General features: G+C 34.9%; 1 protein-coding gene across 5 annotated transcripts in view; it reads right to left on the bottom strand.

Annotated features, from left to right (window-relative positions):
• Positions 1–25,732, bottom strand: part of REPS1 (RALBP1 associated Eps domain containing 1) — a 61,677-nt gene that overhangs the window by 7,743 nt on the left and 28,202 nt on the right. For 2 of the 5 annotated variants that reach the window (XM_084203161.1, XM_084203165.1), the window contains exons 5-14: positions 19,962–20,089; positions 19,322–19,484; positions 18,956–19,019; positions 17,952–18,106; positions 13,296–13,417; positions 8,652–8,732; positions 5,626–5,713; positions 4,738–4,839; positions 2,459–2,531; positions 67–185 (exon numbers count right to left, since the gene is read on the bottom strand). In XM_084203161.1, coding sequence (XP_084059287.1) covers positions 67–185; positions 2,459–2,531; positions 4,738–4,839; positions 5,626–5,713; positions 8,652–8,732; positions 13,296–13,417; positions 17,952–18,106; positions 18,956–19,019; positions 19,322–19,484; positions 19,962–20,089 — 1,095 coding nt within the window. The remainder of the gene's footprint in view (positions 1–66; positions 186–2,458; positions 2,532–4,737; positions 4,840–5,625; positions 5,714–8,651; positions 8,733–13,295; positions 13,418–17,951; positions 18,107–18,955; positions 19,020–19,321; positions 19,485–19,961; positions 20,090–25,732) is intronic. The other 3 variants (XM_084203162.1, XM_084203163.1, XM_084203164.1) reach the window with 3 other exon arrangements.

Raw genomic sequence — 25,732 nt, 5'->3', positions numbered from 1 at the left:
GCATTGTCTGCTTTCAGGAACACATGTGCTGAAAAATAATATACATTCAGAACACAGCATATCTACCTGGGGTAACTGAAAAGGATCTGTTCATATCTAAAGATGACGACCGAGAATGAGAAGCATGAGGCCTTGGAGGGGGTGGTGGTGGTGCAGTGTTATCTGGAGATGTTCCTGAATGTGATCTGCAAAATACATAAGCTTCTGTAGTGATTTTAGGAGGCTACAACAGAACTAAAAATCAAAAGTTCTTCAAAGCATGCAATTATAAAACTAAGTTTGACAGAGGTAAAAACCCCTGATCGCCATTGATTTTCAAGACTGCAAGATTAGTTTTAAACTTCCACTATTTGATTTTACAACTGCTTTTATATTTCCATTTACTTAAATATCATTTATTCAAATTATTCTTATATTATCACATGCAATTTATCTTTGGGAAACCAACAGCTTGATGATTATCCCAAACAATGACAGCTCAGGAACAGAGAATGCTAAATATGGTAATTCCATCCAGATGATAGTCACTTTAATTTTTAAGATGTAGTCAACATCCTGTTTATGTTAAATGAGGTAAGTTCAATTTCATCAAAGAATAATACTGGGTTTCTGTTGGACCTGCCTCCATGTATATGAAGCTCAAGAAGGATCTCAGTGTATGAAACAGCAATTTAATTCTCTGCTTGAAATTTTCCAAATCTATACACATGACAGAATCTTCAGAAATTCTGACTCATTCTTAGGCAGGATCACCATCTAGTGGATATCTGCTGCAAATTCATGGAGAACACATGCAGAAAGGATAGAAGGATAAATTACTGCAGTAAGTGCCATTTAAGTGGGATTCATTGTATATGGAATTTTTGTACAATTTCCTTTTAAAATCAGTTTGCAGAAGCTTCCTAACTAGTCTAATTTGAACAAGACAGATTTATTGAATCACTGACCTGAATATAGCTGCTTTTTTATTCAAGTCAGGATAAAATCTTTTCTATGACTGACCTCTGCAACATTCTTCTCCAACTATTGTAAAATGTAAACTTGGAGAGGTAAAGGGTACCCAAGTTTCAGACAAAACTTGGAATTCCTGAATGTTTGAGTCCAGACACAAAGCTGAGTTATCCCAACAGAAAAGTTTATTTTTTGAATATATTTTCTATGGCAATGCTTCTATAATACTGTGTAACTCTCCAGCTGATGAAACTAAAATCTAATTATACTGACTCCTTGGGTCATTCCTCTAGCTAGTATAATAAAAAAAAAAAACACAAGCAGAATTAAAAATGGGAGAAAGTAGTTTAAGGAGAATTCCAAAGTATCATTATCTGACACAGCCTTGTCAGTTTTTGCTATGTGAAAATACCAAAAAGTAGTCTAGACTAATGGTAGGATTAACTACCATGTAACCTCCATACAAAATTGCAATTGGTAGAAGAAGCCAGTGGAAGAAATAAAAGAGTAAGTGGTACGACAAATTTCCTGCGTGCATACTGCCACAACTACCAGGTGAAGACAGAAGCTCCCTGTGTCATAATGTGGGAGCTCATCAGAAAGCTTCACTCATCTACACAAGTTCAGCAAGAGAACCTAATCTGAGGTCAAAGAGTAAAAGAAGACGTTGAAACCATCATGTTGATAGTGCAAAAACATACATAAAAGCATGACAGTCACATTTTCCATTAAGCAACAATGCAGGAAAGAATCTTTCAAGTTGCTGTACTGACAGGCAAATGGAAATTTTTCTTTGCTATTGAAGTCACCCTAATTATTTTTGTTTTGAAACTGACCTCTGAAACGGATTGTAAGATAGTTAATGGCGTAGCTGGTTTTAATCCTATTCAGGCAGATTTAGTGGGAACAACTAGCACCAGCTAGTACAGCACATTCTCTTATGTGAAATGATGCACTTGTTGGTTTTGTGCTTGCATAGCTTTCTCCAAACCCTGAGTTTACACTGGGCCTATGACTGCCCTTTTTAAGTCCATTATTAAAAGAGACGGAGTTACTGCCATAGTATTCCTAATGTGTGCTTTATTCTTCTTTTAGGCTATAGTGTCTTAAGGTTCTTCTCCAATAATGCCTAAATGGGTATTTCTAAAAATACAAAAAATTGGTTTCAAGTAACAGCATGGTCTCACGTGCTTACTTTCCTTTGTGTTTAAGGGGAAAGTATTAAGATTCTGACTGAACGTGGAGCTTCACGTGGAGCACTTGACTGGCCAATCTCAAACAAATTTTTAGACAACTTTTCTTTTTTAATCTTCACTTTACACACTAAAGAAAGCAACATACATTGTTAATGCATTAGAAAACAGACTGTTTCCAGATTCCTGAGTGTTAAAGTTAGCAATCTGTTTTGCCACCATTTTATAAGTTAGTTGCCAAACAAGCAGGAGCTGAGAACAGGCTTCTTTAAACACCGTTTACTTGGGTTTTTTTCAGTTGCTACTCTACTGACCGTTGCCGTGTTACAGCATTTCCGATTTGCTCCGGATCTGAAGCGTAAGAGTCCGAACTGCTGTAACCATCTGCTGGGAAAAGAAAGTACAATTTCATATTTGCTTTGCATCATTAGAATACCCTAACAGACAGAAGTAACCAGTAATTTCAAATATCCAATTTCTTTTGTTACAAAAAAGGTGTATGTCCTTGTATTGCTTCCCTGTAAGGTATCATCTGGTCAGGATTCAGAAATCCTCAAGTCTGAACAATTGAAGGACAATACAAACCAACTCCATTCACCCAACACTATCAGTTGTTAGCTACTAACAACTGTGGCATGTACTGAGAATAAACAATGACAGTAATGTTATATTTAAAATACAAAACCTAAGTTTTACAAACAGTAATTTTTAAACACTTGGCATTCCATCACTGCAACAATCTAGTGAACAAGAGTAAGGGACATCCAAGGAAAAAAAAGCAAGGGGTAGAACATGCCTGATTTTAGAAGTGCTGAAGGACTTAGAAACCTTAGAAATCAGAAAAAGGAAAGGGTATGTACAGGACACAGATTAATGCAGTTGCTTTGCTACTACTGTAACTTCTGTACCTCCAAGTCTGGTGGTCAACCTTATTTTGGACTAAATCTTTTCTAAAACTTTCAGCTTTTGATTAAGGAAACCTACAGAAATGAAAGATGCTATTAAAGCATCACAGACAGATTCTCAAGGACACCCTTACCCTTAGAAGGTCTGCAAAGCCTGAGGGCTTTTTCCCCAGAAATGAGGAGCCTCACAAAAATCACAAGATTTATATGGAATGAATGTAGATAGAAAAACTGACCTCAGGATAATTTATCACAAGGGATTATTCTAGAGCACGGGGTAAATCTAAGTTTAAGGTGGAAGTCACTGGAGCAAAAAGAGTCAGTTAATTTGTTACCAGTGAAGAGGAAAATTCTACTCAAAACCATCAAGATTTTTCTGAATTACCTGCTCTCAAAGGATTACTTTAACCTCCTAGGACACTGAAGTTTTCAAAAGTAGTAAGACACATCAAAGAACATGTCCAGGCCACAGAAATGAGAATCCTTCAGAGGTGACTCTCCTGATCAGCAAGGCACATTCTTACCTGTTACATTTTTTATACCTTTTCTCCTTAACACTGCAGGTACTACACAGTGCTTATATCTTACACTGCAATGTGGTTTGTTGTTTGTTTTATTTCACTATGTTCTTCCTCTCAGGGAAAAACACTCAATTAAAGATTAAAAGATTAGGCTACACTTGGATAAGGAAAAGGGAGCACCAAAAGGTTCTTGAACTTAGATCCTGCTACTTAGATCCTGCATATAGCAGTAGTTTCACATTAAAAGATGATGTTTGCTCATTCTTTTGCATTAGAAAACTTCTTAGTAAAAACAGAACTCTGCTTGAAAAGTAAAACTCAGGCATGGTCAGGACACTGGTCAGAACGAAGAGTGCCACTAAAACAGAGCTCATGAGAAGAACAAAACATATTGCAAGATGGTATTTTCTGAATTCCTCCCGTATTACAAACCAATCAAAATACTTCTGGTCTTAATAATGCAAAGGATTTAAAATAATGACTTCTTGAAACTTTATTTTTATTGAAGAAAAGCTCCTAATTTGAAGAAAACAAAAAAAACAGAAACTCAAGAACGACTCCAGAGATTCATTCAGGCATCCTATACTCTCGGATCTCTCTCAATAATAGACAAGCAGACTAATCAAATCAACATAATGCAACATGCTTTGGGCACAGAAGATACTGGAAATTGAAAAGGCTATTGGAAGGGAATAAACAGTTGAAAAGCTGTATTAAAAATGGATCGTAGAACTCTGTAGGATTTGCTTAGTAGCAAAACCAGATGAGAATTCCCTGGAAATGTGGAAACACATTTTCTCTCTTTAGAAAACATGTGACATGGTTCTGAGGAAGAAAAATCAAATGCTACTTAGAGAATTCCACTTTATCTGCATTGAATTTTTCATTCTAGGATTAAAAGAGAAAACAGCAAGATGGAAAAGAGCTGACAAAAATGAATTTTCTTGAGCACATAGGCTAGGAAAACAACTCCAGTGACATCAGTAGAACTTTCTTAATTACTACTTCTGATACATACTTTATATTGGAAATGTTTCTGTTCTTAGGATAAGTTTATCTCCTTTTAGAGCTGCTACTATCCAGTCAGCTTTCATTCACTGAGGGATATATCAGATCCACATTTTGTGTAATGTAAGAAATGAGACCAGAAAGCACTTTGATACTTACTAACTGTATTTCCAGATGTAAATTTTACAGACGAACTAATTTTATTTTCTTCTGGGTGATCTGATGGTTTCACAAGTAGTGGACTAGTAGGGTTAGCATGATCTAGAGGGAAAAAAATCTAGATACATGAACTTATTCAAATTAGCCTTTATTTCTGGCACCAAAGCTTTACACTGGTTTTCTGCCATCATCTAAAGTGCTGCACTCAAGACTAAAATTGGTGTATTTTAATTCAGAAGTAACACTATTACAATGTAAAACATCAATTTCTCAGCATTAAGAGCTGTGAATTTTCAGCTACTTACAAGGCCAAGGAAATTTTAAAAGAAGTGTGCTGTCGATACTATTTATTCTCCTATGCTGAAGACTCTCTGTGAGTTCCATGACTAGGAAATACTGTAACACAACTGAAAACTAAGACACTCACCCCCCTTCCCCCCACATTCCTTTAAGAAAATTTATCAAATCACCTTATTTATTATTGACCAGAGTAAAAAAAGGCCTGCCAATATTCCCAAATGCTTTCAAGTTTCAAAATAATAAATACAGTATTTCTGACCACCAAAGAACAAGCTTTATGAATGCTCTCCATCTCCAGTTTCCTTCAGTAGTTAACAAGGAAACCCAGACATTCACCTGCAGGTCCAAATACGATCTTTATAATGATGCTGAACTACTCTCCAAGAAACATTCTGCTAGAGATGGTAAAATCCTCACTGTAGCAAATGGCCAGTTCAAGTTCTGCACTCATCTGAACAGCAATTCTTAACTCAGTAATGATGCTCATTACAACTCCAGATTCATTCATCCTTGGTGAGTACATTCAAGGAAGTAAGACCAACTCTAACAGTACGAAACTTCCCAAATTAGCAAGAGAAAGTGTCCTACCACTTCCAGTTCTTTTAAGCTCCATTTCCTGCATGTGGATTTTGCTTGGAGTCATTCTTATAGGAACTGGGTGCACAATTGCAGTGTCCTGTGGAAGAGATCACAGTTACATTAACCTAGCTCAAATCACTCTTAAAAGAGTCTCTGACAGCATGTGCAATATCAATTCTAAACAAAATTTAGTTTATTTGCACAGTTCCAGGGAATTCAATATACCCAGAAAACCAGAGCTCTCTAAGCTGTAGTCTCTGTAATGTTAACTTAGCTACTTAAAAGGGCACTAGAATATGTTTCTATAGATAACTGCAAGTCGACCTGAATTTTACCAGCTTTCCACCATTTCTAGCATATCAGACATCTGGTACTTTTAGCACTTCTTAAATAAAAAAAATTAAAAAAAAAAATTTAAACCTTGACTCCTCAGCTTCACTTATAATGCCTGAGAAAATAATGACCTCTCTAAATACTATGAGGTACTTTGAAATAGGTACTTTGTAGTAATTTCAGACATTTTCCAGAGTCTTTAAAATAGCAAAAATCTTCTAAATGTCAGTATAATAAGCTCTGTGGAATACACCTCTAGACAGGCATTGGCCTTACACATAGGCATTAGTCATTGAGACAAGGGCCTCTGTTTAAAGTACTCTATAGACAATCCTTTCCATTTAGCTTGAACACTGACTGCAGACAGCTTAAAAAATAATCTCAAAACTCAGAAGCAGGCTAAAAATAGGACCATGGCTGTCTGAGGTTTTTTACTGTCATCCTTATTCAGAATATATGAATAGGTGGGCCAATGACAGCACAAGAACACCCCCAGATTATATTATAGTCTATCCTAGAAATAACAAGAAGTTTCAAAACTACCTTTGTATCAGAAATTTAATCTGTTCTGACTATTCAAGTAGATAAATTTCCCTAGGTGTAATACTGGTATTTTCTGAAACTATTTCAATTATATTCACTACCCTTGTTGCAAGCAAAACCACTTTCTAGTCACAGCTCAAACATTTTTGTTGCAGGGAGCTTTTAGGAATAGTTACCACTTTAAAATATACTGTTTTTTCTTCCCTCTGTAATGAGATGATCATGCAAGGATCACTTTTACTGTTGCTGCTTCAGACCTCTGCTGTACTCTAATTTGCAGCTGTACAGAAGTCATGCCTCAAATAGTTAAATGGATTTTATATAATGCATTAATTTACGCATTAATTTACATCGTTAACCTAATTTTACATAAAACAACATGTTACCAACTTTGACTTACAAAAGGCATACTGTGCTCCCATACTAAAAGATAGATGCACTGTTTTACTCTTTCCACTTATGTTTTACCTCCAAAGCAGCTACTTTTCCAACTAAAAAAGACCTGGTCTCTGAATTTACTCTTTAGATAGTTATTAACAACTCATCAAGAAAACTGGCTTTCTCTCCTCTGGGGAACCAGTTGTTCCATAAATCATTCCTATGCATCACTATTGAAACTGCTAAAAACAAAACATCTGCCTTCAGCTAACTGAACATTTGTCATATTTTTTTCTTATTTTAATATTGAAAACAAAGACTCTAACCCCAAAGTCTGCTACCCTAACAAGTATCAATGATGCTCACCATTCTTTTCTAAACTATAATAATTTCAAGAAAAGAACTCAAGAATATGATCAGCTGTAAAAAAATTTTGCATTCCCAGTGAATTTCTCTATATACATACATACAAACATGTACTCTATATAAGAGTTTTTCATATACCATCACTGCTCTACTTTAGATTATCAACATATGAAAAAATTCAAACCTCAGGTTTCTGTCATCTGCTAATTATGTGTGAAAATAAATTACTGTCTTATTGCAGAAACAAGACAGTGATAGTCAAGCAATTATACACAGCAAGTAACAACTATGAACTAATTTACATCATGTTTACCTCCTCAAAACATAAAAATACAGCGTATTTAAAACAAAAACCATCTCAGATGAAAGAGGGCTGGTTTTTGCTTTAAGGAGGACATTTTCATTTGTTTTGAATGTTTATTAAAGGTTAACTCTGAGCATGGGGAACAGTGCACTTTAAATTCTAGCTTTCAGCATCTGGAAACACGATTTCTACATGAACACCACTGTTAACTTTGAGACTGGAGTGCTGATGTATTGAAAATCTAGGCATATTTATGTATTCAATGTTTTCAGATGTGACAGGTTTAATACTAAAACCAGTTAAATGTGTATTATGTGCACCTATTACAATGCTACACAATCAAATGGACACCAACACTGTAATTAATTAAATTAAAATGGACACTTGGTGCTAATTAAGTCTGTAAAAAAAGCAGGATGAAAGCAGCAGCTAAATATTGTATTTCTAATGCATTTCAGGACTGCTTTAATGTCACATGGTGTAAAGCTTAAAACCAGCAGAACTTGAAACACTGTAGTGTATTTCTGGCTCCCAAACTTGGCAAGATATTTAACTACATAATCCTTCAGAGCACTCCTCACTGAGTAAAGCCTTAGAACACCACAGGTTTAGCTGGAGAGATACTAAAAGCCTTATTAATAAGTAACTTGGTAAAAACATTTGGAATATGAAATACCACACCCATTAAAGCCCTTTTTTTCACAGAAGTTGGCACTGTTGTTGTGCAAATCAGGCTCTGCAACTCAAAAGAACCCCAAAACAACACCAAAGACAAAATCTACAACAGAACTTGTTTATCACAGGGAGTGGCCCTTGCATCAACTTGCACATTTTTTCAAAAAAACATTATGTTTAAATTGTTTGTGTATGGCAGATTTTGACAGAAGTGTTGCATTAGGTCAAAATCAACAGGAAAAAGCATTCTTTGCAATCAGAGATTAAACATGAGCAGTACTAGAAAATTGATATTCTGAAAATAAGCAAACAAGTTATTTGCCACCATTCCCCAAAAAGCAGTCCATGGAATCATGCATACCAGGTAAATACAATGAATGGAAATTCAGTGTTAATAAAATTAATTTCAAACAAGCAAGCTAAGTGATTGACTTACAGGATCAGCTGGTGCAATGTTAGAATCAAATTGGGTCAGAGTTTGTGAGCTTGAAGAGCGTTCGCTAAATGTCTCCCACTGCTGAACAGACAGAGGAGAGAAGTCAGCATGATGAGAAAGATGAGAGTAAAAGATCACTGAGGAGATTTAGCATAGTAGTTCAGAGGTTGCACTGGAAAGAATGATATTTGCACAGGAGAGTACTTCACTTGGGAAGCACACTAATATATATATTAAGTATTTCTATTTCTGAGATTGTTGCGGAACCAAGTTTGTTATCTGTCAATATTAATCTTTATATTCACATTTTATAATGAAGATACAGGTGCACAGGCAACCCAGAAGCACCTTCAGAGTTCACGCTTGCCAATGAACATCACACAAGTAAAATAACCGGTTAAGCCGTTCATACAATTTAGAGATAAAAATCAGACACACGTTGTGTGCATTTGTAGTCATTAAATCCACAGAAAGGTTCCTCAGCTTTGTAGCTGCCAAGTTTCAAATCTATTTAGTAAATGCTGATTTTCTTACAAAATCCCAGACAAATGAACACTGAGCAGAGTACTCCAATCACACCACTTTAGCTTGCCAGTGCAACCCCCAAGAAGTGATTCTATGCTGTAAAAGAGCATTTCCACAAGTCTAAATCACTGACAAGGCAAAGAATTAAATCCAAACATACTGTTGATTGCTAAAAGCAAAAGAAGTCAATCTCTGAACAATTTTATAAGATATGGGCATGCTGTCAAGAATCCTCATACAAACTGAGTCAAGTTATAGCCACAACTGGATCAAAAAAGCATCAAAGTACATAAAATTAGTCTGTGATCTGGAAACCAGATTAAAAAAATCACAACAAGAATACTAAACCTGTTACGTTTTGGTAAAATAACAAATAAATATTAAGCAAGCTTCAAACACTACAAATACAAGTTTCTAAAGTTAAAATCACAAAATTTTTAGTGCTCAGAAAATTCAATAAAAATTATGTTTGATATAGTTGTGGAAACAACTTGGGTGTTGGGCTCTATGACCCTTGTGGGTTCTTTCCAACTCAGAACATTCTCTGTGTCATATTCTTGTCCCATCTCTATAGGTAAATCAATCTAAGTGATCCCAGAAGACACAGGACAGAAACTATATGGTGTTAGCCAACCTAATCTCGTGTTCTCCTTGACACCAAACTATATTCAGTGAACAGCCTGTATGTGAACCAATTCTAAAACAGTTATTTCAGAAATAACTTCTTAAGGAAATTCCTAAATAACTGTTTACAATCAGATTAAATGAAATTCAGAAAAACATTAACTAAATTTGTAATTGCTGTCATATGTGGTAAAACTTCTTGTAGAGTAAGAGCTTTATCTCCTCCTAAAGTATTTCAAACTTTAAATGAGGGCAAACATTATGGAATTCTATACATATGAGAGTGGGTATTTTTCTGGTTGATTTTGTTGTGGTTTTCTGTTTGTTTGAGGGTTTTGTTTGTTTGTATTTGTTTTTAACACAAAACTACCCTCTTCATAGACAGAAGATAACAAAACGTTTTTAGTAAGGATTCCCAGCTGCTCTGTCCCTGTTTACCACTCCCTGTATTAAACAGCTCATCTCTGTGTCACTCCACCTCTTCATGAAGAGGCAGCATAGCAAGTAATTTGGAGCTCCACAAACCGGTTAGAGAGCCAGTTTTTGCTAAGTTAGAAATTTAACTGCCAAGTTCTGCCAGCCTCTCTCCTGATTTGGCCTCATGCATTTGCACAGCTGCTCATTTTCATGAAACATATTAATATTTATCTTAGGTCTACCACTACCCTTTTAAACTTGATTTGGCCAGTGGCTTCCCAGTTACTAGTGAGACTGGCCAAACAGAGCACTTGATTACAGAAATATTGTTAATTGTTCCAAAAATTCCATAGGGCACACAGCAGTTATGTTACAGTTAAGATAAATGGTAAAATATTATTTGTTACAGATGGATACTTAGTCTCTCTTACCACGCTGCTCTGAAGCCAAACTACAGGTACCTTTATTACTTGTCCTTGGGCTCTCTAGCTAGACACAGACAGAGAAACACCAACACCTGCTCTAGGAAATATGCTGTTGTGCTCCATTCTGAAATACTATGAGAAGCCAGCTACTGCTAATTCCCCAGTTAACAGAAAACTAAATATATTGAGAATCTACTGGACTGCATCTCAAACTTTGCAAAATTTAAAAGCATTGACAGGGTAAAACTCATGCTAGCTAAAGCTGAAGTATTTGTCCTGTCAAACTGCAAAAATGTTTTAAAATCACTTTCAAAAGGTTAATTACTAGAAACTAAAACTCACAGCAACCTGAACCATTATGACTAGAACATCAAGATATTTGAAACAAGGTGTAACAGTTGTGAACTTAAAAGCAAATCTCCCTATCTTTGCTAAAGCTAGTACGACAACTGCACGACACTCAACAGTTTTCAACAAAAAAAATGTAGTAGGTTTTTCTATTATTTTAAGCTTCAAAACTAAGTGCTCAGCCTTGAGACTTGGATGGAAAAGACATCTGAAGTGAGAAAGAAGAGATGAGAATGTGAAGCGTGTAGTATGTCCAAAGTTAGGAAGATTTTCATGTTTCTCTTTATTCTGAAGTTTTAAACTGATGCCTTGATCTACACTTGGGAGCCTCCAGTAACTGGGCCTGGCAACTGCATTCTATGAGCTAGAAAGAACAGCTTTGAGACTAAAAGGATGAGACTGCCTGGAATGACAGATAATACAAAGAGGCAGATCTTTTACAAGCAATTCATTTGTTGATGACACTTATAAGAGGTTGAGAGAGGAAAGAATTAGACTGGAGCCTGCAGCAATACCAGAAATTTTTTCACGGAATTAAAACCTTGAGGACTTTGACCTGATCCATGCTGAAAAGAAAATGCCAAGAAGAAAGAAACATGCACAGCAACACATCTGAAAAATCAGAAGTTCCTTGTGTTAGAACAAAAAACCTAAACATTTAGTTCAACTCTTATTTTAGTATAGTTAGTATCCAGCAGTATAGCTACTGTGAGAACTTTTCCAAACCTCTTAAGATGTAGTAGACTTTCAAAAAGAAAATGCCACCTTATCTTATGTGAATGGATAGTCAGTTTTGTAAGTCAAGATTCTGGCTGACAAAATTGTAATTCACTTTGTTCTGCTAGTGGAATTACCCTATTCAATTGGCTTGAGTTGCATTAGACACTGAAGGAATCTCTTCAATTATGATGCTGGTGTGAAATGATTAGCTTATTAAATCTTTATTGAAAACACAAGGGAATGTGTCTGGGCAAATTTTAATAGAGATGCAGACATTTACAGCTTTTTAGCAACAACTGAATGAACCTGCTCCACCTCCCTCTTAAAACATAGCTTCCTACCAGCAGTCTGAATCACTCTGTCAAGTAGAACAACTAAGAATCACTAAATAATTTCCAACATTTTTAATTTGGTAAGGATGTGACTATGAGGCTAGCATTTGCCTTTACAAGGAACAGCAGACTTTATAAAGTCCTTCCCTGCTGAGAAATGAAGGAAGTTTCCTCTGCTCCTAACTTTAATCCTAAAAATGTCCTTACTTCCTGCTTCATGCTGATTTTCCATTGGTTTGTCTAAATATTTTAATATCAATTTTCTATTCTCTTGAAGTCTAACAAAGAGAGAAAAAGAACCACAAAAAGCTCTTTTAATAGAAGGCAATACTCAGCTACTGAAAGAACTATCTTATATCAAAAATAGTTTTCCAAAAATAATTCCATTCTTTTTTCCCCTCTCATAATGAAAAGTAAGCGTACATCATCTTTGTATATGGCTCCAGTCAGAAACTCATTTGGGGATCAGAAGTAGCTCTTGAAATATTGGCATATTCTAAGTCAGAGGCAAAAATGTCAAAACAGAGTAACAAGAAAAAATCTAGGAATCAATCCCTTACAGGCCTTTTAAGCAAAGGACACTTGTGGGGAAAAAATAATATAAAAAATACTGCTTGCTAACTTCACTTTCAAATTTTGACAAAATACAGCTCTACTGCAGAAGACTGCTTATACAGCAAATATATATGCTTAAGTATGATGAAGCAGAAGTATGTAAAAATTTAAGATTTAAATAAATTTCGCCAATGGCTGGTTTCAGATTCTACTCTGAGTCTCTACTTCTGAAACAGGGTCATGACTTCTCTATGTTACTGGTGATATTTCAGGCTAAAATCACCTCCAGAAATAAGTCTCAATGTCCAGATCTGTCAGAAACTTAGTCTGTAGTTTAGCCAAAGTGTCTGCTAAAAAAAGTTCTTCAGAGGTAACAAAAAACTCCAACCAAAAACACGCCCTCAATGAAAAAATTAGGAATTAATTCAACTTTTCCAAAACACATTATGAGATAAATTTTGTGATTAATATAAAGCTTAATTACCATTAATAACATTTTAAATAGTATCTCACAATAAGTTAGAAAAACCAGAATGAAAACTTTTTTTCTTTTGCATTTTAACACAGAACCTTCTTGTGTCTATTGTCCTGCTAACTGTTTCATGATTTGTGATCAGCAATTCACTGACAAATTATGGACACATACACAATTTACTTATTGACTGGCAGTGAAAGAACTCTTAGATAAAAGTGCTAACCTCACTGCTCTGATTCAATTCTGGCCAGGTCTGGTTTAGGGATGGCATTGATGGAGACTTGCTTGGAGGTGCTTCTGCTGGAGAGCCAGAGTAACCTACCTCACCAGTCTGTTCCCCAACTTCTGAAACGACAGGAATCACTATGAACAAAAATCATAAATTGCATTCAGTTTAGTTAGAAGAGTTGCTCACATCTCATGGAAAGTGCAAAGTACCCTTTATTTTAATATTTTTCAAGCAAATACTTAGCAGCAGACAAAACCCAAAAAACCCACTCATTAGTTAAATACTGTTAAAAACTGTTTATCAGGTACTACTTTTATTTTAAGGATGTTTCTTAAAATCAGACTTCAAAGATTACTCTATGCCATCCTATCCTCCCAGTACTTAGCCTTTAAGTAGCTTTTTTAAGTTTTCATTATATATAGAATTAAAGTTTTTCTTACAGCATGAGAAAATTTCGCACTAGCGTTCATTACATCATATCCTGCACTGAGCATTTCATCTTACAGAATAAAATACTTCCTTGTATGAAAGGTCAGAGCAAAACCAGTATCTCAATGCAAGCACAAAAAAATATGACAACAGATTAAGAAAACCATTCCCCCTAGATTAATCCCCAAATAATATTAGTTCCAAGCCTCCTTACTAAAACAGTGGTGTTTCCATTCCCATTTTGCAAACTGAATAAGTCTAGCAGCTGTCACATTGCAACTGTCCTTTGGCACTGTGCAGTTTTCTTTTGAAGTAAATCTGAACAGCAGATCAAACATTCTGTCTAACACAGTAAAATCCTGCTTACAATGTCTCCTATTCTAGATATCAAAATGCAAGGTAAAGCCAGGCATTAAGACCCTCAAAAAAACCTGAAAGTTCAGATTACAACTGTACAGTGTATAAGCAACAGAAACAGTTGAAAAAGTGACTGATAAGTAGCTAAACATATTAGCATGATGTCAGCAGTCCACAGAACTAAAACGCCAAACAAGACAAAATACTAAACAAAAAAAAAAAAAAAAAAAAAAGGTTTAATTAAATTACCATTAAAAAGGACTGCTTCATGGGCATGTGATTGAAGATAACTGCCACAAGAGTATGCTTTACCAAAACTTCTTTGACATTTATAAAATTTACTGGTTTCAAATTCCTGAAGAGCTGAACTCTGCAGCCTTCTACTAAGACAAGTCAATATTCTGTTTTCAGTTCAGTTTGACATTGGATTTGTTACTAGCTTATTCTTAATGAAATCCAGTGTCAAACTGAACTGAAAACACTTGAATAGTCAGTGGTGACCACCTGTACCTCTGAAAAGTAACAACCCATTATTGCCTCCAGAGAGCTGCCAGGGACAGCAAAATGTACAGCCAAAAAAGTGAAGGCCAAAAAGAAATTAATTGTGCTACCTTGAGGTCAGATGCAACTGAAGTGCTACTACCATGAAAAAAACCACACACAGAAACCAGTTAACTCCTCAGAGTTTCAAAGGTCATGTAAACTTCCTTTAAATAGCCAGACATGAGGCTGTTTCCATAATGTTTCCAAAATTATGCCCAGCACCTAGCATCCTGAATTGTTTTCCTCTAGGTCAAGCAATAAAAATAGGTTACATTGAGGTGTCCATGTCACCAAGTAGTCAAGCTGACATGCTGTGGTCATTGTAAACAAAGTAACATACTAAGTCCAAAATACACCAGTGGCAATATTTTGGAAATACATATCACATATTAATTGGTCTGAAGCGTAATAAGAATAAAAAAATTCTATTAAGTTAAAACCCTCAAAATTCTTGTTTAACTGATGGTACTCTAGATAACTGAACTAACTTCCAGTGTTAAACACAAAGTCAAAAGATAAGGCTGAAAATTACTATGGATAGATGACATAGCTACTTGTAATTCAAACAGTTCTGCAAATACCAACACGAAACACACCTATGACATTCTATGGAAAATTTTAATTGTGTAAGACATAAGGCATAGCAGATTCTTTTTCTTACAAAGAAATGGCATTGTTGCACCAACTCCAACAAAAATTCACAGAAAAGTAAGACTTGCTTTTCAGCTTTTGTAAGGGTTGGTAGATTTTGCTAACCAAGATAAAATTAAATTTGAAGGAATTACAATTCTGTAGAGATGTACTGCTGTACTAGAAAAACAACCAACTAAACAAATGCTTAACTATACAACTAGTCTGTGCCATGTGAGAGAAATCCATATCTCTAGTTATGAAACCAGATGCAAAGCAAGATCATATCTCAGACAGGTTTGGAACACCTGCGGCTGGTCACATACTGGATTCACAGGGCTGATGAGGGAGAAGCTGTCAGAGGAGCTAACAAGACTTCTTCCTTTGCTGTCTGAACACAGCCCAGAGTGTGCAAGGAGCCCTCTACTACTCCTCCTTCTGCTGGCCACTAGTTCAGAAGTCAAAATGGAAAAAAGCAGCACTTTTCAAGTGCAGAGGATAAGTGCAGAAGATTAATGGGAAACTTTCTAACAAAAGAACAGGATCAATAATGGCGCTGTCAATGCTTTTGAAATAAAGTTTGCCATCTTGCACATTGATTTAAAAGACATTCAAGCAATTCATCTTCTTCAACAGTTTGACTGTACATTATTCATACTGAGGCATGTCAGCAGAAGATCATCAACCATTTCTTTGAGAAGGTTTTATCCCATGCAAAAAGTGCACTCAAAAAGACACTCTGGTGTCATACTTTAGTTTCTATTTCTAAGATGATTTTGGAAGAAAGCTTTAATGAAACACAAGTTTTACAGGAACTGAAATGAAAAATTATCACCAGAATTTAACTTGTTCATCTTTCTAGGCTGATTTACAGTTCTTAAGATGAATTCCTGTAATTCATAATGTCCAGTAGACAAACCTATCACTAACTTTTAAATTAGTAAATGTATGCTGTTGTAACGAAACATAAAACTACAGCCACATCAATAATTTCATCTGAAGTATTTTATTCAACATAGAAATTCTGGCAAGAAATCATGTTACGTGCTAGATAAGATCAGCTATTTCCAATGCTGCTGATCCAAATAAATATGTAAATAAAATAAAGCTAATTGGATAAAAATCCAAAAGTTTGCAGAACTTTAATTTTTCATTGTAGCTTTTAATAGCCGCAAATAAAGTATCAGATTTTCCTATTTTTAAGCATGGCTTACATAGCAAGGTAAACTTTTAAAATTCACTAGAACAGGGTAACTTCCCTTTAATACTAAAGGGAAAAACTTCTAAAAGCAAGTTGCCTGTTAAATGAGAACAATAAACATACACATAATATTTTTGATTTAGTGTCTGATGTATAAAGTTTCAAGACAACTTTAGCTGAACTCTAATACCAATAACAGACCAAGACAAATATATCTGTTGGATGTGGAGTTTCAGGGATTTTTTTAGTGGTTTTTGTTTGTTTGTTTTTAGTAACAACAGTTTATACAAATAAATGTTATTTTACTTCCTACCAAGATTTTTTGCTTGATCACCACTTTAATACAAAAATGGAGAGAATGGAATGGTTTTTGACATTTGCTAGGTTTTAGGCCAGTTAGTTGCAGGTATTTCTCACAAATGTCTTCATCATAGCAAAATGCTTACTCATACTGAAAACACTTCAGCAGCAGCTCTTTGAAGAGTCAACCTACTCCCACAGAAAACAGGTTCATTATTAAAGCAGAGATAATAAGAAACACAGTATCTAGTTTAAGAACTCATCCATAATTTTGAGATTAAAGTCTCAGACCGCCTACAAACACAGTATGAAAAGAGTCCCCTTGAAGAATTTAGTGAAAATAAATAAATTCTAGCAAATCATAGTACTTGTGCACTCAGAATATAACCTGACTTTCCAAGCAAAGACTGCTTGTTAAAAAATAATCTAAAGCAACTTTAAAATACTCAGTTTCCTTTATCTATTTTAAAATATAAAAATATAAGATGGCCACAGACATCCTGTTTTTAAACACCACTTGAACATGGAATAGTAGTTTGTTTTTCAGTTACAGGACTAAGTTTTTGGCACATGTATTAACAAGCAGAACTCACACATTCAGTGGTTTTTCTGGGAATTCCAAAAAGTAAAAGGCAATGCACAGAACAACTAAGTGCCAACACAATGAAGGATAAATCTGCTTTCAAGTCAGAAGGTGAATTTCAAAAAAAAGGGGTCTGTGATACTGATCCTGCATTTTTAAACACCTATCCTCCCCTTATCATAGAATCCGGGAATATTTTTTAAGTACCTTTGATACTTAGAAACTCATACTGTATTTTCATAAATGAGGGGGAATAGAAAGCATACTCATTTGAAAGTGAGTCTCAAGTATAGCTGGCTTGGGAAATTGAAATACAATAGCTGGTCATGAATAAAATCCATACTGTGACAATTTTGTTTTCCTTAACCTTTAAAAGACACAGTCAATATTTCCAAATGTAATAGTGTATGTGTACTGCTCCTAAATAACTGCCCTCTACAGAAATATGTACATTCTCAAATTAGCTTTGAGCAATAAGACTTCTAAAAATTGTACACTGCTTTAGTTCATATTGACAAGTGCTTTCTGTTCATACAAACAAGTATCTGCTGTAACAATTAGACCATAATTTTAAAATACTGACATTTGTGTTGAACCTGTATCTTACCCGTTGAGTCTTCCAAATCAATCAGTTTGGGCATTAAACTTTCAGGTAACTTTTCTGGCAAATCATACCCATTCTTCCTAGCAACTACCAGATGAAATGCAGCACAGAACTCGTCCAATGTCAGTGCACCATCTTTATCAAAATCTGACAGTTCCCTAAGAAGGAAAACTTAGTGTAAATAAAATTTCTAAAGGTTATTTTATTTCCAAAAGACAGGCTTCCAATTTTGCTACTAGGATGAGCAAAGTTTACTGGTCCCTTTATCCTACTAAGCACTTCATAATAGCACTATGTGCTTTACTCCTCAAGATGATGAGCCTTAGTTGATAACAGTTTACAGATAATTTAAAGACACTTTTATGTCTCCTGGTTTTTAACCCATTTAAGACAGTACTACACAATATTATTGGCCTCAGATTTTTGGCAAAGTACACTACTGAAATTATAGTGCTGAGGCACTATAATTTATTTTAAATGGGAAAATACCTGAAATAGAAATCATTACACTGAAAGAAAGATAGCACCTGCCAAGGTAAGCCATTTAATGACAGCATGCAATGATGCAGTACAAATTCCAGAATACAATGAAACAGAAGATTTGCACAAACTCAAAGCTGAATTTGTCACCATGTACCACAAATTTATTTAAAAATGTGTATGTGTACATTTCATTTAAATTTACTTACACATAGATGAATAAATAAATATAGATAAGGAAAGAATTGTTTTAATTTAAATGCATTTTTAACAATAAAAATCTCAAACAAATTGCTTGTAACTCTAAGGAGTTTGAAATTTTCTCAAAGTGCCTTGTAAATAGTACCAGCCCAGGCCCCTTAAAACCCACTAAAGTAATACTGTCATAAATATGAGCAGGATTGAACATACTAGTGTAGTAGCAAAATTTTACTTAACAGTTCCTAGTAATTATTAGATGTCTATCAGACAGCTGTCATCTTTCTAAATATTTATTATTAAGAATTGTTTTAAATAATCACACTTACCAAATATGAGAAAGTTCAAGAATAGGTAGTTTTGACTTAGTGAAAAATTCTTTAGCTGCAGATCCTAAAAAATTGCAACAATCATTTTTAATACTTAAGGGAAGTGAAATCATTAGAAGACAGACCTACTGTAAAGGTGATGAGTTATTTAGCAAAGGGAAAAAATGGCAATAATGACTAGGGTTAAATGAGGGGGAAAAAGGCAAATTAGTTTCTAGTCCTTCTTGACTTTCACTGAACTATAGTAGAATATTATCAGCAAAATGCAGAACTTCCTTGAAAATAGTATGCAAGCCTAAGTATAAAACAAAGTCTTTGTAACAGAACTGATGCACCCACAATTGTATTTTGTAAAGAGTAACTTACCTGGTATAAATCCATTTAGATCGGGTTGAATGGTTTTAAACTGATTAACATAATACTGCCTTTGTTCATCAGTTATTTTCCAGGGGTCATCATAACTACTTGATTGCCTACGAATTTCATTTGCTGTTGTAGCTGATGCTACAGTTCGTACTGTTGTCTGGTCCTGAAATGAAATATTTTTCCTCAGTATTATCTACCTAAAATGCTTCTATGAATTCTCAACTTCTTGCCTTCAAAATATAAAGCATATTTAAAACTCACAATAGTTTAAAAACTGCAGGAAACCATCAGCAGATGGCATCTCCAGGATAATGGCAGGGTATTTTTGCACACTGATACAATATGGAATGACCGCAGGTATGTAAGCAGAAAAAAAAAGTATGGCACATACACATAAAAAGCTAAATACACAAGTTTAAAAGTCATAATTGCTGACATTTTTAAAATTAGTAGCTTTCTTTAATCATTCCAAATTAAGGCAAATCAACGAAACAAGTATCTGTTGGGCAAATAGCACTGAATTGACTACAGCACAGATACACAGTAAACAGCTGCAATGAAAATTATGAAGGAAAAAAGAACCCAAGGATTGCAACATCAATCTGAATGAGGCAAATCAAATACCAATAAAGTGTCACACCTGGACAGAAGCAGGATGCATGGCTAAAAGAGCACTGGTTGGTGGGGTATCTGCAAAACTGACCCAATTTTCTTGATGGGGTGGTGGTGAATGGCCAGACCATATGGGATCACTAGAAGTCGATGAGCCTGAAATTAGAAGAAACATTTCCTTTTCAAAAGACAACCTTGAAAACCGAGAAAGAACTGTGAATATGGAAATAACTCCTGTCAGGGAGATATACTATAGAATGATGAGAAAAATGAAAACCAAAGTGCACCAAGGTGACAAAGTTCACGTCCTGACATCTCGCTTCTGTAGATTTTTACATTATGTTAGCTTCAATCTGCACTAAAAAGACAGAACTGAGGAATGAGCTTATTGCAACACATGTAAAATGTAAATTTTATTTTATCCATTTAATGGGTTTTGAATAAGTTAATAAACATTCCACATTTTTATTTAATTGAAATAAGCAACACTTGTATGGACAAATACTATTTAAAAGTTGCATATTATATTAGCATTTGACTTCATTATCAATATTAAACTTTATTTTTTACGTTTTAGTTCACCATTCAAAGAACAAAGTCTTGGAAATTCCTTTTAAGAATTGGATTTTGGCACAGACAATCCTTTTCCACTACACCACTTCCACACTAACTTAACTCAGTTGCTTAAGAACAGGCCAAGAATAATAAAAAGCATCCATATAGAATGCTGATATCTGCTATCTATTGACTATCTGACACAAAAGTTGAAATTCACCCAATGCCCTGCTATAATCTACTTCTGAAGAACTGTCAATGTTTAATATCTTAATATTAAAATAAGGATGAAGCAGCTACAGAAAGATAAGGTCATCCACTGCTCTACATACAAAACCATTAAAATTCTTTAAAATTGCAGTTGCCAATTAAAAATTTAAGAAACTCAGATCAGAGAGAAAAACTATTTAGAACAAGTCTAGAAGAATCCCAGGACTCCATTCTACTCCTCAATTCCTGAAAGAAATGCTGAATGCCTTAAATCTAAACAACATTTGTGAAACTGATGAATCTACTCTTCTTGCACAACTAAATGCCTTCTCTTGAAATATGCCAAATAAAGTCATACTTAGATAAGAATTTTTGCCTTGTATGAAGAAACAGACTTCCTTTTAAAAGTCAGGTCAGCTTCTTGTGAGTTTCTGTAAACCCTCCACACAACAAGAAACAGGACACTGATGTCATAAATTGAATCCTGCTAGTAAGATTTAATTTCATACAATAAACACCAAGAATTTCTTGTTATGATGCTGGCTATAAAACCTGCTGTGAGAAGTGCATTCATATAGAGGTAATGAATTTATGAAGCTGACAAACACCAACAATTTCAGGTTCTTGAAGCCTTTATGACACTACACTGCAGTAAACAGAATGAAGGAAATCTGAGAATCTGTGAGGCATGTTGAGGACTAACATCTTAAGTGGCAGTATAATTGTTAGTATACAATACTGCTATCTAATACCTGGCAACATGCAATTACTCTTTCATTCCATAAATGAAAAGTAATATGAAAAATGCTTAGAACCAGTTTATCTTTGCTCTTTTCCTACATACAGTAGTCATAATTGTGCAGAACACATTTAATTTTGCATTATATTGAGTAAAAAAATAGCATTTGCATGAGGAGAATTTAATAAATTTTTTTTTGTGGCGGATTTTTTCTTTCCAAGTTAGCTTTAATATGATGAAAAGGCACTATTAACTGCTCATTTTGCCTGAAATTCATCCTCCACTTTTGGAAGCTCCCGATGTGGCCTGGAGCTTCTAGTGACTTTATTCAAAAGTGCTGAGAATAAAGATAAGGCATCTGACAATGCTTTATTTGCTCCAAGGTTCTTCTTCAGCAGTTCATCTAACTCAAACACTAGAAGGAAACTCAAGAGAAAAGCTCAGTCTCTTTCCACCTTTTCTCCTTCAGGACTAACAGAGAGGCAGACAAGACCTTCCCATCAGTCCTTCTGATATGTGACACCCAAATTTTATTTTTGATACACTGACTTTCCCCTTTTCTACCTGTCAGACACTGACCTTATTACCATGAACCTTTTATATGTTTACTCCTCCTTCACTTCTCTCAACAACTCATCTTGGTACAATTCAATTCATATCTCGCTTAGCACAGTATCAGTTCCAAAGCAGTACTTTGACAGCAATGGAAATGCCAGCAGCACCAAACTGTGATTACCTTCAGAGTACTTTACTGCTATTGCAAGAACTGCTTCCTTTCTCTCCTGTTCAAATAATACCAGCAAGAACATGCTTGCATTACTGTTCTTGTTATTTACTCTCCAGTGCAATGTTTTAGGACACAGGATGGGATGGCTGGAAAACACTGAAGAAAGACCATAAAGACTTGGATCTACACACATACTCATGGACTGTCACCACCTAATACCTCAATTTGACAAAACCAAATTGGAAACAGAAATGTGGAAGAGAAATTGGAGGAAAACAGGGTCACAGAGAAGACTCAAAGCCATTGGTCTATTTTTATTTTATGATTTGTAACCCAATGAAGGAAACCTTCAGTGGTCTCTGTGCATCTTCATCAGTGGAAACACCTGCAACACCATACTTTAAATGAAGAATAGGCCCAAGACCAATCATCAGATTTGAACAGCTGGTGAAGTCTAATGCTCTATGTTTAGTATGAAGACCTAATGAATTGCTGTAGCTTCTCTCTTCCTCTAGCTTGAATATCTTACCAACACATTGATAACTTATGGAAAATTATCTAATTTCCTGTGGAATAAAAGCTCCCCTCTTTACTTTGAGATAGAAATGGAAATGTAAGAAATATTCTGCCTAGTAAACATGTACTTTTCAACAACTAAGCAAATATGGTTTACTAGAACTAAATTTTCAACTAACTCTGCAAACTAAGAATTGCTTTCCTTATCAATCTGTGGTGAAACAAAACCAGAAGCTGAATACAATTCTGACAATAAGATAACATACTGGAGAGCTCTTATGCCCAGGTAAGAGTATTCTAAAGCTTGCAATAAGGTCAATTATCATCAGTTACTGAAGCATTAACTAGGGGACAAAGGACTGTTCAGTCCCTTGCAAGCCCAGTAAATATCTTAGGGCTCTGAAGATACAAGGGAGACACATTAGCATAGTAGACACATTAGCATTCAACTTCATTATCAATATTTAACTTTTTTCTACTTGTAGACATGTTCCACTTCTGTCCCTGAAGTGTTCACAAATGGCTACAAAATCTTTCCCAAAGAGAAAAGAAAGAAGTATGGCTTAGAGCTGCAATTTCTCATGCATATTTCAGATATCAACACAAGACTCTGATGTTATGCCAAAGAAAGCTAACACATATCCTAGGACAGAAGATCTCAGATTTTGAAACTTGTTTTAGATCATTATTTGGATACTACCAACATAAATATTCTGCTTTGTTTCCAGTCCCAACAGACAACAGGGTAATAAAAAAATGTTTTCTTGTTCTGACATGCCACTCAACTATCATTTAAAGTAGGGAAGGGTTCTTTCTCCCAAGTTTGTCAACATCATGATCTTATCTTAAACTGCTAAATCAAAGGCACCTGAAACACTCGAGACACTCAGGTTTTAACAGACTTGACTCCAACACTGCAGGATGAGACCTGAGCTAACTATAAATATTCTACACAGGTAATCAATGTCTGTCACTGAATTTTAATTCCTGATACTAAAGTAAAATAAATGCATCCTTTGGGGCTCTCTTTACTAAAATTCTTGAAGAGAGATGGTAACAAGCCTTGGCTTCTGATTTCCTATTTGTAAGCACAGTAAGCTAGTGTGACAGCGTCTCAGAAACCAGTAATATACATCATACAAAGCATTAACACTATCCTAACTGAATTACGGTGACAGGACAACACAAGTGACAAAAAATTGTAAAATCCAAATTCTTTTGCTCTGTTGAGATGAGAACAGGTTTTCTTCCAAGCAACTGATAACTACAGGTATGGGTTAGATTTCTAATGCAAGACAATGTGTAAGATTTTTAAAACCAACAATTGACTTATTATCTAATAATTATTCTACAGCCCAATTCAGTAGAGAAAACATTGTTTAACTTTGTTCATAGTGGGAGTATGAGGATACAATGGAATGTTTACTATGCATAAGTCAGAATCTTCCTGTTTAAATATATCTTTCTTCAACAAAAAAATTAGATTTGATTTTTGCCCTTCTGGTTTAAGCAACATGCTGTTTATTATCTGACCCACCAGAAAGATTTTCACAATTGAGATTCCATTATTACAGTTGACAACCTCACTGTGTGAAATAATGTTTGAGAATAAAGTGAAATACAAGCAGAGAGGACCTGGATTCTCATTCTGCTTGGATCAAAAATGAACTGGCACAGCCCTACTGAAACAATAACACTTCACCTGGTTTCTCAGTATCTTGCACTGGAATCAAGATGAGCTTGTAGTACTGATCTTAGGAAAACTAACCAGCAGTCTATCTGGCTCTATCTAAACGTCATGAGAGCATAATTTTTCTATAAACACTGTTCTTAAAATGTAGGATCCAGAGGAGGGGGAAAAAGCTGAACTGCCTACAACAGCTGAAATTCATAACAATAATTAATCATCTGCAGTGCAAAAGGATCATCCACAGTAAATTACACTGAAAATTTTTGTTAATGTATGAAAAACCACTTTAACTTTAGCATTGCCAGAAGACACAATCCTTATATAATTGCATTCATTTTAAATAAACTATGAACATGTTCCAGTATGGAATATAAAATCAGGGAATACTGGGCTAGTTCAGAAACATGCTCAGACAACTTCTGAAAAATTTACCCATTAAACATCACAGGGAAACCATTACCAAACTGAAATATTAACATGGTATTGCAACTTATTTTAAAGATAACAATATTGAACTCTTCAACACAAGGAAGAGTTTGCATACTGTCCTGGAGTCTGTGACTTTAAGTTAGAAAAACTTCACAAGTTAGAAATCAGACAGACATGTATTTCAGCTGTAGAGAAACAAAAGTCAGCTGAACTACAAGAGAAAAAAACATTGAGAAATTGAGTGCTGACAGTGCTTGGATTGAACCCTTAGAAGGGATTATATAAGCAATGAGCAGTCTAAATTTTTTTAATTGTAAATTGACTGGGACTTACTAGCAAACAACATTCAGGACACAGGCATAAACCTCTGCATACAACCCACTTCACTTCTGAAGTTTTATTTTCTTATCGAACCAATTCTAATAGAATCCCTGTTCCTCCATGGACACTTAGAATTACAGAATGACAATAATTGAAAAGTGACAGACCAATTTTGGAATATCATAACTGAAATAAACAAAGCAATCACAGTTCAAACTACAACCTAGAAAATGCAACATTATTAGCAGTACCATCAAAATCAAAACCTGAATTACAGTTGCTCCCAAATTTATTAAGACTACCAGGTATCAGGAAACAGAACTTATTTTAAAATAAGACATATTAAGGGATAAAACTTGAAAATTTGAATACAGTGATACAATAACAATTATGGTCTTCATGTTAAATGAGAAACATTAAAGGATGAAAAGCTTCACTGAAATAAGTGTTTCTACCTTGACAGATTGAAAATGCAGACACTTCAGTTGTTTACATAAACTTTAAAGAAATAAAATTAATTGTTCTGGCAATTCAGCTAATCTATCAGAAATATAATTCAAGCAAACAATATATTATCTGCTGCTTTCCCTTGAGGTCCCCACATTTTCAGGT

The sequence above is a fragment of the Fringilla coelebs genome (assembly GCF_963513975.1).
Source record: "Fringilla coelebs genome assembly, chromosome: 3".
Taxonomy (NCBI): domain Eukaryota; kingdom Metazoa; phylum Chordata; class Aves; order Passeriformes; family Fringillidae; genus Fringilla; species Fringilla coelebs.
Note: the sequence above shows the minus strand (reverse complement) of the source record. Positions and strands in the feature narration are given on the sequence as shown.